Source organism: Patiria miniata, unplaced genomic scaffold, assembly GCF_015706575.1.
Source record: "Patiria miniata isolate m_02_andy unplaced genomic scaffold, ASM1570657v1 HiC_scaffold_24, whole genome shotgun sequence".
NCBI classification, from domain to species: domain Eukaryota; kingdom Metazoa; phylum Echinodermata; class Asteroidea; order Valvatida; family Asterinidae; genus Patiria; species Patiria miniata.
In genome coordinates, this window is record NW_024037063.1 from 14,977,786 (window position 1) to 14,990,749 (window position 12,964).

A 12,964-nucleotide genomic window follows, 5' to 3' on the forward strand; every position below is an offset into this window, starting at 1 on the left:
TTTCGTTTTCAAAGGCTATTCCTCCAGGAAAAGGGTTGGAATGCATTCTAGGGTGTCTGAGGCAGCTTCCCAGAACGTTTGGAGCAATTTCATTTTTTGGCCAAAATTGATAAAAATGTAAGGGGTTAGCCTTACTTTTTCATCAAATTTGGCCAAAAAATAATTTTTCTTCAAACTTCGCAAACATGACTCTTGATGGAAGGGGAGTTTCATTCAATATTGAAAAAGCTATATTCTTTGAAGATTTGGGCAAAAATAATCATTTTTTAAAGAAAACAATAATTTTGACTGATTTTAACCCATAATATCGACGCAATATTTCGTTTTCAGAGGCTATTCCTCCAGGAAAAGAGTTGGAATGCGTTTTAGGGTGTCAAAGGCATCTTTCCAGAACGTTTGGAGCAATTTCATTTTTTTGGCAAAATTGAAAAAAATGCAAGGGGTTAGCCTTACTTTTTCATCAAATTTGGCCAAAAAAAGATTTTTTCAAACTTCGCAAACATGACTCTTGATGGAAAAGGAGTTGCATTCAATATTGAAAAAGCTATAATTTTGAAGATTTGGGCAAAAATAATTATTTTTTAAAGAAAACAATAAATTTTGACTGATTTTTACCCATAATATTGAAGCAATATTTCGTTTTCAAAGGCTATTCCTCCAGTAAAAGGGTTGGAATGCGTTCTAGGGTGTCAAAGGCATCTTTCCAGAACGTTTGGAGCAATTTCATTTTTTTGGCAAAATTGAAAAAAATGCAAGGGGTTAGCCTTACTTTTTCATCAAATTTGGCCCAAAAATAATTTTTCTTCAAACTTCGCAAACATGACTATTGATGGAAGGGAAGTTTCATTCAATATTGAAAAAGCTATAACTTTGAAGATTTGGGCAAAAATAAACAGTTTTCAAAGAAAACAATAATTTTGACTGATTTTAACCCATAATATCGACGCAACATTTCGTTTTTAAAGGCTATTCCTCCAGGAAAAGAGTTGGAATGCGTTCTAGGGTGTCTGAGGCACCTTTGCAGAACGTTTGGAGCAATTTCATTTTTTGGCCAAAATTGAAAAAAAATGTAAGGGGTTAGCCTTACTTTTTCATCAAATTTGGCCAAAATATGATTTTTCTTCATACTTCCCAAACATGACTATTGATGGAAGGGGAGTTTTATTCAATATTGAAAAAGCTATAACCCTGAAGATTTGGGCAAAAATAATCATTGTTTTAAGGAAAACAGTAATTTTGACTGATTTTAACCCATAATATTGACGCAATATTTCGTTTTCAAAGGCTATTCCTCCAGGAAAAGAGTTGGAATGCGTTCTAGGGTGTCTGAGACATCTTTTCAGAACGTTCGGAGCAATTTCATTTTTCGGCCAAAATTGAAAAAAATGTAAGGGGTTAGCCTTACTTTTTCATCAAATTTGGCCAAAAAAAGATTTTTCTTCAAACTTCGCTGTAATGAATCTTGATGGAAGGGGAGTTTTATTCAATATAGAAAAAGCTATAACTTTGAAGATTTGGGCAAATAACAATCATTTTTTTAAGAAATCATTAATATTTTGACTGATTTTAATCCATAATATTGACGCAATATTTCGTATTCAAAGGCATTTTTCTGCAGTAATGGATTGGGAATGCGTTCTAGGGTGTCTGAGGCATCTCTCCAGAACGTTTGGAGAAATTTCCTTATTTGGCCAAAATCGAAAAAAAATTGCAAGGGGTTAGCCTTACTTTTTCATCAAATTTGAAGGGGAGTTTCATTCAATACTGAACTTAGTGATCCCTTTTCTGTTCTGACAACAAAATATAAATATCTCAGCTGGGCAGATAATGAAATACAACGTTGTTGTCTGAAAGAGGGCGCCCTTACGTGATGTCACTTAAGTTTGCAGACCAGTAAATCGGTCGGAAATTGCCTGCGCCGGCAAATATCACGATTTGCATGCCCTCAAAATCTTCGGTATTTGAGCATGCTGTGGGCAATGAACTCGAGGGTTTGTGAAAAATTTGGGTGGAAGCCGTGCACAGAACTGTGAGCTTGTAGTTCCGTTCAATTTGGATGAAATCGGGGCCCTTAAAGCGCTCTATTTAAATCTACAGTATTTGAGTATGCTGTGAGCCTTGAACTTGAGGGTTTGTGAAAAATATGGGTGGAAGCCGTGGACAGAACTGTGAGCTTCAAGTTCCGTTCAATTTGGATGATATTGGGGCCCTTAAAGCGCTCTATTTTGCAATGGAGTGTATGCATCGTTTTTCAACATGGCGATGGGCTTCAGGACTATTTTCAGGGGTGATCATCTTTGGATGGAATGGAAATTTCTCCTAAAAGTCATTAGTTAACCCCCCGAAAATTGAAAAGAAAATGAAAGATGATGAAATAAGCTTTAATTTGATATGTGTCTCGAACACCTTGGAGAGTTGTGAGTATTTTTCCCGAATTTCTGAAGTGTGAGCATTTACCATTGGGGTCTATGGAAGTTTATTTACTGGTCTGCAACCAGTAAATCATTGCATAAGACAATTAAGCCTTAAGCCTAAAGGGGCCGGGGGCGGAATCCCGTCAACTTTTTCCGCGATAGCTTAAAAAAATTTGTTCGCAACTCGAGCTGTTTTGACGTTTTAGCCTCAAGCCTTGCGCATCTTTTGATACCAAAAACATAAAAGTCGGACAACGGGTTACCACGCAGCGAAACATTTTGCCGGCGCTACGCACCGTGAAAACTGAATTTTCCCATATACGTAGTGTACACAGAGCAGAATTACCATTCATGCATATGGATAATTAATAAGCCATAATTTCAAAACCCTTTGACCTATTGTCATGAAATTTCTTGGGTATGTTAATGATACATTGTTCTGTGCATGTACCGAGTTTCAAATTATTTAGTCACTCGTTGGCCAAGATCTTGGGGGGATCCTTCTCCCCCCTCCAGAGCTGATCAAAATAGCCCCCGCCCTTTTAGGGCTAAGGACAAGGTCGTTTCCGAAGTACTTGTCTGGTACGGCTTAAACTTTCACACTATATAGGAAGTGGCTTACAGAATTGTCATAGACTCGTGTGTGGTTTGAAGCCAGAGCCGAGCCTCACGGCCATATATTCGGTACATGGATTTATGTACATAGAATATGAACCTCCAATGTCTCTTATTAAAAACATCGGGTGCCATGCTCTGATGAACAAAATGAAACAGTAGTAACAGAACACTGATACGAGAAAAAAAATTGTTGCTATGTGGTGCTGAAAAAACAGCAGTGACGCAAAGGCCATGTCGCAACCTCGTGCCTATAATAGCACACCCACGCCTAGGCTATAGTATTGTATTATCATGCAAATCAGCCTCCCCCGCAAAAATATAAAGAAAAAAAAAGCATAATATACTCAGACGAGTTGAAATTCACAAAGGGGAATTGGTAATCAACAAATGCATTTGAATTTATTTATTGGCCTACATCTCAAAACTGCACTTTAATAATTAAAATAATAGAGGCTACCGTTAACGTTTATTTTAAAGGTTTATTTGAAAACCGACACATTAAAGGGGCAGGCTATTTGAAACTGAAAGGGTACTTGATTCAGAAAATGCAACAATGGATGTTGCCCATTGACGTTATTTATTGCCCTCATAGTCATAGCTGTACAAGTAATATTTGAGGGAAAACATTTAGGAATAAAAACAAATCCATTTAGAGCGCACTTTCTGCCCAGCCCCACCCAACCCCACCTGTCACACAGAGAATTAAAGTGGCATATTTGTCTGGTTTACCTGTTCTCTCTCTCTCACAGCACGGCAACGACCAATCCTTGTCAGATCTTGTAAAATTCCATCTCCATTCTATCTGTACTAGGCTTGGTGAGTTTTTACTTCATCCACTTGACATTCAGGAGATTAAATCCACACTTTTGTCTATCAAGACTGCATGAAGATCGAAGGGAAGAAACAGTAAGAAAATCCGCGTACCGATTAGGGGAGTTCCCCGGTTTCAATGGCGGCCGGCGGCGTATTGTTACTGCTAGGGCGCGGCGGGTAATGAATAATTCAGTGTTTTCCATCGCGGCAGTATGTTTATTCATGATTCAGAACAATGATGTCAAGAGCATTGTTGTTATTTAGTCATCCAGTTACAACATTTTAAGGTCGTCGTCGAGCTACCACAGTCGCCTTGTGGATAGCGAAATGAGCTATGGATATAAAGATAATCGAATCCACGTCGTTGCTGCTCATTTTCATCGACTATTTTTTTCTTCTCTAAATTTATAGTTGAGATAATTTTAATTTAAGGGGAAAAAAAGAAAACGAACCTAGGGCAAATTAAAAAAAAACCCAACATGTTTCTCGTCCCCGCCCGCTTCCTTTTAAAAATTATTTTATATTTTTGAATAAATGCAGTAAAAAAAACCACCAAAAAAGTCCACAAATTCGGCGGTTAAAGCAAATGCATCTAAACTGTTCATTGTAGACCAAAACAACTCTAAATGACACTGTAAATATGTTCAGTTCCTCTTGTCCAACTTGTCTTTCATTTAAAAAAGTGTCTTTGAACAGTGGAGACACCAACGATTGCAGGAAATTTTCAAATGGTGGCCATCTTGAAAAAAAAAAAAAAAAGCCCCTCTCCCCCCCTTTTTTTCTTCAAAAACCCGGACGAAAAACATGTTTTTTTATTCGGCCTTAGAGTCTTGCAATGATTCAAAGGAAAAACTGAATTATGCATATAACCCCCAATTCTCCTTGGGAAAAATATGCCGGCTCCCACCAGTCACAAACTCTGGCAGAGTAGTAGCGCAAGTCTGGATATACAAGTATGTTATTTGGTGTCAACAATTTGTATGTTTTACTTCACACTAGTATACACATGATCTTTTGCCTTTTGGTAAATAAAGGGAAATGCTTTCAAATATGGATTACACTGTTTGCCACACCACTCTGCCCTCCAACCCCAAACCCCTCCCCCCAAAACAACCGAACAAACAAACACACAACCAACAAACAATCCAAAAACAATAGAAAAAAAACCCAAGCTTCAAAGCAATGCAATATAGATTCAAATGCTCTGTTTTAATTCCAAAAAGTGTTAGATTCAACTCTTTGCCTCAGGCTAAGCGTTCTTTTTGACAGAATAAGGTCAATCAAGCTTTTATAATCTGCCGATCTACTATGATTCACTGTAGACAAAGAGTTCAACAAAAATGCAGAGTAATATGAACAAGTAGCAAAAATATATTTTTTGTCCAAATAAAAAGCCAAATAATAATATGCAAATAATACGCAAATATACAGCCATAAATGCAATCAATAAAAATCCAAAGAATAATTCAAACTAATATTAAAAAAAAGAAGAATATGTCAGAAAAGTTAAGAAAAAGTCAATCTTATACTAACTCAAACAATATGTGGTGGTTTCAACTTGTTATTCTGCGATGTAACAAAAAATATAAGACAATTCAGATCCTTGATAATCAGCAACAACTCCAAATTTAATAGTTATCTGGTCATTAAGTACAATAGAAAACATTCTCATTGCATTGGCAAATACGGAGAACTACAATACTGGATCTTTTGTGCTAAAAACTTTGCAACATGTTAGTACGTATGTGAAATATATTGTATACTCTGCATCAAGGGACAATTTCCTAGAACACTCAGGTATGATATTTTGGCTAAGCAAATTGCTTATACGCTATAATTAATCTTGGTTAAGGGTATCTTCATTATCTGCTAACATACTCTCTGCTTACATTGATTCATTTCAGGTATTCTTCAGATCTTAAATACAAAGCAAGCCTACATTCATTTGCATAGCATTTGCATAAACACCATGCAAGATGATTATACCTCATACATATTCATGATTTAACCTTGCACTGCCATTGGTCAAATGTTTCCAACTCATTTCAAGTTGACAATGACATTTTATTCTTTCTCCTGTAGATAACTCGAGAATAATGAATACATCGAATTTAAGGGTGTAAAACTTTATGCTTGTTGCTTTACATAAACGGGCAAAGGACATTAGACAAATTGCAGAAAATATCAAGAATATCTTTGCAGGGTGGTGTAGCAGTTTATACAAGGTGCTTCAATAAAAATGACAAATTGTGAAAAGTAAAAAAAAAAAAAATTATATTTCAATACAAAAGTATTACCTCATTAGACAATGTGACATTCAAAATGCTGTGATAAAAGTAAAATTCAGTTCAAAGAATTTTGGAATGGTATAAGAATTCGAATGTGTTAATTTTTTTCTTTAAAAAATATTTTCAATTATCTTACAAATGTGGAAAAGATCGGTAAAAATACATCTCGTGCAGAGCTTCAGTAAGTACTGATTCTGTTTTGCGTTAATAAACTGCACAATTATAAGAAATGGACGTACATGTACAACATTAGTCCTTTGGAATTTGCATAATATACAATCTGATCTTAATCATTCTAGCACAAATATTTACAGAATTAAGCGATAATGCACTGTCCTAATCTACAATTGCATAATTTCTGGAATAAAATATTCTTCAAAGGAATCAGTTGTGAAATCATCAAACACTTAAAGACTAAACTTTAGCTTAACTTCCAAGAGTCCCGTAGAAAGTATCTAGAAATATGAGACAAAATTATTACATATATATATCAACTACACTGTATATCACATCTATATAATCCCAGACGAACTCATCACACATTTATTTCCTGAAGTTTGCTCCTTTAAAATACTCAAGTGTTCACTTCGACGTACAGCATAAGGCCAAAAAAAAGTCTCCGGTTTCTGGTATGGAGCTTGCCCAAAAAGTGGTGCGGCGACGCGGCTTTTTTTTTTTTACCTGATTTTTTTTGCTTCAAATGTCGGCTGATGACTGCAAATGGTGCCCGACTAAACTTAGTGCAAATATATTATGGGAGTCCAGAGAGGCCACATAAAGCTTATTCTTGACCATAACCCAATCTAAAAACACGTTAAAATTGTGCAGCAGCAAGATTCCAGTCAAACCAGTGAGTTTGGCGGTTTTGAGACATCATCTTTCATTGAAAAAAAAAACTTTTCCATTTTGCCGACGCGCATGGCTACGGCGACGCGCGCGCATACCAGAAACCGGAGACTTTTTTTTTTGGCCTAACACCTGTCATTCTATAAAAAAAATTCTACACAACACATAAAAAAATGTACTATCTGAAAATCTGTGTTGGATCTGGGTCCAACCCAGGGTCAGTGAAATGATAGTGTGAAAGTCCTGATGTGTAGTACAAAACATATTAAGTCATGAAAACTTGCATAGTACCTTGGGTAAAACAAGTTGAATTAACACTTGCAGATGAGCACGATCGGCACACACGTGTGTATCTGCGAATACCAGTGTATTTTACTGTTATTTCTCACTTGATTTTTAAAAGCAAAGAGCTTCAGTTTGAAACTGAAGCAAGATTCATTTTCCTGAATGCTATGTACAAGAGCAACCGTGGAAGACAGAACATTCTCCATGCTGCCAAAATAGAAAATAAATATATTTTCATGCTTGCAATAAGTTATATCCAATATCTTACTTTTATCTACTAACACGTTAAGTCTGTTTATAATTTCTTGATTATAATGAAATATTTGCATAGCTATTCAGCATATGAGTGTGCCAGACATGTTTTCAAATGTATTTGCAAGATTTAACTGAGCCACTTTCTGACCTGAATCTACTTCATCTTACCATTTCAATAATGGAACAGCCCAAGACAAACACTCAACATGATTGGCTGACATCACAAACTTGGTGGTAATCCACACGCTCTCATTGGCTGTACACAACTTGGTTCATACCAAATTTATGATTATGGTATAGTCCAAGTACACAAAGTGGAATAACCCAGGCGCAACTCTTGTTCTGATTGGCTGAATTCAGGGAGTTAACTCCACTGTCAACTCCATTATTAGACACTGTAACAATTTAGGCCAAGTTCGCGCAAGGACTATAGTTGACCAATGGTTAACTAACGTTTGCCCGAACTCTGTCTAGTCAACGGTGGTTGACTACGCTAGTCGACTATTTGGAACCAGCTTACTGGGGTTGGTTGCTTCGCTGGTAACCAACAGCCGCTCGCATTCATAACGCTAGCAGAGAGCCAGGATCCAGAAGTTTTGCGATGACATTTTGACCAGCATTTGACGAGAGACGTTCGCACGTTGCTATCAGTGCGCAGGCGTAAGGTACGTCACAAATCAACCACTAGTCGACTAATGGTCCTTGCCCTAACTTGGCAATAACTTAGTAAGCTAAACCTTACCCAGAAAAAAATATAATAAATATGGCGCAAGCAACTTTTGACCATAAAGTGTTTGTGCTATTTTACAGCAAGTTTTGCTCTATCACTTCAAAAAAAATGCCAAGTGCAGAGATACTACCCAACCTCTAATTCCACTAGAATAACTTAAAACTAATAAATGCTTGGAAAACTACGAACTCGAAGGAGTCCAAGATCTGACTGCACCTTCCTACAACCCCGAAGACACCAACGGACAATGATTTCACATTCTTGTGATAAACACAAACTGGTCATAAGACAATTGGATTAACCTATTGGATAAGTAGTACAATTAGGAATTGTCTTTGATAAAATACTAAAAAAGCTGAACCGTTTTTAAGTATCGATTATACTTTCTCAGAAAACTAGTATCATAGGAAAAGTTCAAATTAAGACTCCTGATTAAATAGAGAAACATTTTGTTATAAAAATGTCCTCATAAAAACTATCCTTTTTTTTTAGATACTTTATTCATTTTTTTTTAATTCAGTATTAACTTTTCAACCTTTTTGAAGGTTATATCAATTAATTGATACTGATTTTCCTAAAACTGTTACATTTTGTGCTTACATTGATTTACATTTTTAACCATCCGCTTGCAACAACTTCAACATTCCTAAAATAAGACAGAACTATTTAAAAAGAAATTGTGAAAAACTGGATTAATGAAACATTAATAGTGAATGTTAGTGACTGTAAACTTATATGAATCAAACATTTACTGTTAAATTTGAAAATCAAAGCTGTGAAAAGTGGACACAATAATTGAACAGGGTCCATACCTAAATATCTGTCCACAGATATTACTCAGGCAAAATTTTCATGGAGGTGAACACCAGTGTGTGAGTGGTACAGAAATTGCACAATATTTTAGCTTGTAATCTCACGTTCCTCAGCAAATATATTGCTTGCTCAGCACTTTCCGGCAAAGTCCTCCATGAAAATTTTCACTGTTTGGATTCCACTTCCAGGGACAAAATTGAGGGTAAATCATCACTGTCGGGTTAGGGTGTTTGTTGGAGAAGAAGATGCAAGATGTTCATATCAAACCTGAGACTCCTTCAGTAATTGTCAAGCAGAGTCGGCCATCAGACGGAAGATGTCTTCCAGCTTGTCTCCTAGGCCTTGCTTCTGGGCCTCCTTGTCTTCGTCCAGGGACTGCAGGATCTGGTGGGTTGGGGGAAAGAGAGGGGTCAAAATGACTGACTTGGACTAGCATATGGTGCTGACCTGCACCTCATTTTTAACATCATAAGGAACGATTCAGAATACAGTGCATCAGTGAAATGCTCATGGGAGGTAGGGGATTTACCCTGATAAGTATAATATAAGTTTGGAAACTGAAGTTGCGACACCACCTTTAAAAAAAAAACAAAACACAAAACAGATGTTGCGTTTGAGCAAAATGTAAAATTTACGATACAGGGTGATGAAAAATCTTTGTTTTCCATTGACCATATATGGGCATTGGCACTTATTAAAGCATGGAAGCATGGCGAATAAGTGATCACAACTACCAAATTTGTCCAAATGAGCTAAAACTTTCAATATGTGATGCGATCAAGCTAAATGAGTCGTTTGTCGGGAATTTTCATTTACAGGCCAGAAATAGGGCCACTTCATCACATCACTTCATCACATCTCTTGGTGTTCCGACTTCCATAATTATTGAACTAAAGATGGTACCAGCATAAGGTTTTCACAGCAGTAATGCTGAGATTGTGCTCTTTTCAAATCTGCAATAAAAATTGTTTGACTGGGGTCGACAAATGACTCATTTAGCTTGATCGCATCACATATGTACTTAGCATGAGTGTCTCAACTACCATACCAAATTTTGTAAAAATTGATCGTTAAATATACACTGCATGCATGCCGACAATTCCATCAGATATCGTTGTTTGAAAGTACTCCATGTCTGATATCTCTCTTCCTCTCAATTCATAGCCTACCTCACTCTTGAAGACGCAGGCGTAGCAGAAGTAGAGCTCATTGAGTGCATTGAGCGGCTGGAACTCATTCTGGTAGCGGTTGGTGTGAGAGGCCAGCATAGCACTCATGTCCTGGTCACTGACTGATGCCATATCGCTGATGTCTTTGTAGTATCTGAGATAAAAACAAGAACAGAAACAAAATCTTTACAATTGGTGTCTGGGAATTCCTAGGTTAATATTGGGCAGTACACTAAGGCCAGCAAGCTTAAGATTTTTTTCTCAAATTAAATGATTCATGCTTCTCTTTTTATTATGGTCTGGACGTTAATTCACAACAGGCTTTCCCATCCACCTGTTACGTAGAAGATTTCTTTATTGTCTTCTCTCAACAGGTTTCTTCGAGCTACAGTTTGAGCTACAGCTCTTGCAAGCTTTAGTGCCTTGGGCTTTTGAGGAATCCTTGGTTTCATAATAGTGTTGTAGTCGAGTCCATCACAAGTCCACAACTCCATTACAAGTCCATCGCAAGGACTTGTGAAGGACTTGTGATGGACTTGTGATAGACTTGTGAAGGACTTGTGAAGGACTTGTGGTGGACTTGTGATGGACCTGTGACGACTTGTGATAGACTTGTGAAGGACTTGTGAAGGACTTGTGATGGACCTGTGACGACTTGTGATGGACTTGTGATGGACTTGTGATGGACTTGTGATGGACTTGTGATGGACTCGTGAAAGACTTGTGATGAAGTGTGATTGACTTGTGATGGACTTGTGACAGACTCGACAACAACACTGATTCATAACAAGAAACGAATAACAATTATTATTTTGAGGAACTTACTTGGCGACCCACTGCTTGTACTGTGGGATATCCTTGGCATACAGCAGCTTGTTGGACGGTGAGTCCTTGGTCAGATGCTGTTCAGATACTGAGCAGGAATCAATGAGTGTCTGGCCGATGATGGACACGCAGGCGTCTACCGTGTCCGTCTTGTTGATGTCAAACAGGATGGTGGGATTCATGATCAGGTTGACCCAGAACCGAAGCTGAAGGCTGTAGGAATGGGGGGGTGGAGAGAGGATTGGAAATTTTTAGTTGTAAAGCACTTTTTTTGTTGGGAATCTTTCTGAATCTGCAAAGAAATCAATTGCCACAATTTTGATATTATGACAATATGATCAAGTTCAAGAATGACCAAGTTCAAGAAAAATATATATCTCACCAGTTAAATGTAATTTTATTGATAATAATAATATTATTGATAATTTGGGAGGCTAATCATCCTTACTCGCAGCTGAGAAGATGAATTGCGAAGGACGCGGCTACAACGTGGTCGAGCCGCTGGCATGTAATGGCATTTCTGGCAGCCAGCCACATCGACCCATATATGACCACGGAGCACAGCCTGAGATCGGAAGTGTTTGATTCTTCCGCGTGGAGGAAACCGGAGGGCCCGGAGAAAAGCCTCATGGCACAGGAGAGAACCAATGCACAACTCTACTCACATATGGTAATGGTCCGCGGCCGGGAATCAAACCAGGGCCACAGTGGTGAGAGGGGAGCGCTTTACGCACAAGCCAGGCAATGATGCAAGGAACAGCCTTGGTTAGCCACGAGGCATCCCATTTTTAAGGTCTTGAACTTTCAAGGGATCGACCGAGATAGTTAGAAGGGTGGGTTTACCCTTTGGCTCAGGTGTAACAATGAGCATCTGTACTACATGGTATAATATTGTTCTTATTCCCTGATCAATCCGTAAAACCATAGCAGGCTGGGGCAGGCTGGGGCAGGCTGGGGCAGGCTGGGGCAGGCTGGGGCAGGCTTGGGCAGACTGGGGAAGGCTGGGGCAGGCTGGGGCAGACTGGGGCAGGCTGGGGAAGGCTGGGGCAGGCTGGGGCAGACTGGGGCAGGCTTGGGGAAGGCTGGTGCAGACTGGGGCAGGCTGGGGAAGGCTGGGGCAGGCTGGGGCAGGCAGGGGCAGGCTGGGGCAGGCTGGGGCAGGCTGGGGCAGACTGGGGCAGGCTGGGGCAGACTGGGGCAGACTGGGGCAGGCTGGGGCAGACTGGGGCAGGCTGGGGCAGGCTGGGGCAGACTGGGGCAGGCTGGGGCAGACTGGGGCAGACTGGGGCAGGCTGGGGCAGACTGGGGCAGGCTGGGGCAGGCTTGGGGAAGGCTGGTGCAGACTGGGGCAGGCTGGGGAAGGCTGGGGCAGGCTGGGGAAGGCTTGGGCAGGCTGGGGCAGTTTTGGGCAGTGCGGGAGGGTGGTTTTGGGCAGTACAGGGGGTAATGTGTTGAAGTAATATAGCCACGACTGCTGATTTTTGAGAACTGAGTCGGGGTTAGGTTAAGCGCTGGGTCAGAATCCGAACGTCCTACCAGTTGCTCTTCCAGGCATGTGCGACATCGGGGTTGGTGATGCCATGCGACGTGGCCTGCTCATCCAGGAAGTCAAAGAGGTACTTAACAGCGAGGGGAACGTCCGATTCACCGTTGAAGATGGTCTCCAAGAGCTCGTCCACAAATTGCTGCAGGATACCCTGTACGATACAGAAAGATAAGGTTGTCAGATTTGAAGATTTGAAAAAAATTGTACTGTCCCACCTTTTTTCCCAAGTTTCACCACAAAAAAAGTTTCTTTTTTTCTTAAATACTACGTTTCTTGCAATACAAAAAGCTAGTCACTTTTGTACGAAAATTCAAACAAAACAATTAAATAAAACGAGTTTAGTTATTGATAATTACTTTGAT

General features: G+C 39.2%; 1 protein-coding gene across 3 annotated transcripts in view; it reads right to left on the reverse strand.

Moving 5' to 3' along the window:
- Positions 1–8,114: 8,114 nt before the first annotated feature.
- The window catches only part of LOC119731730 (plexin-A2-like), a 76,020-nt gene continuing 71,170 nt past the window's right edge, over positions 8,115–12,964 (reverse strand). For all 3 annotated transcript variants that reach the window (XM_038204955.1, XM_038204956.1, XM_038204957.1), the window contains 4 exons: positions 12,593–12,753; positions 11,057–11,269; positions 10,232–10,385; positions 8,115–9,446 (listed from right to left, as the gene is read on the reverse strand). In XM_038204955.1, coding sequence (XP_038060883.1) covers positions 9,351–9,446; positions 10,232–10,385; positions 11,057–11,269; positions 12,593–12,753 — 624 coding nt within the window. In that variant the 3' untranslated portion in view covers positions 8,115–9,350. The remainder of the gene's footprint in view (positions 9,447–10,231; positions 10,386–11,056; positions 11,270–12,592; positions 12,754–12,964) is intronic.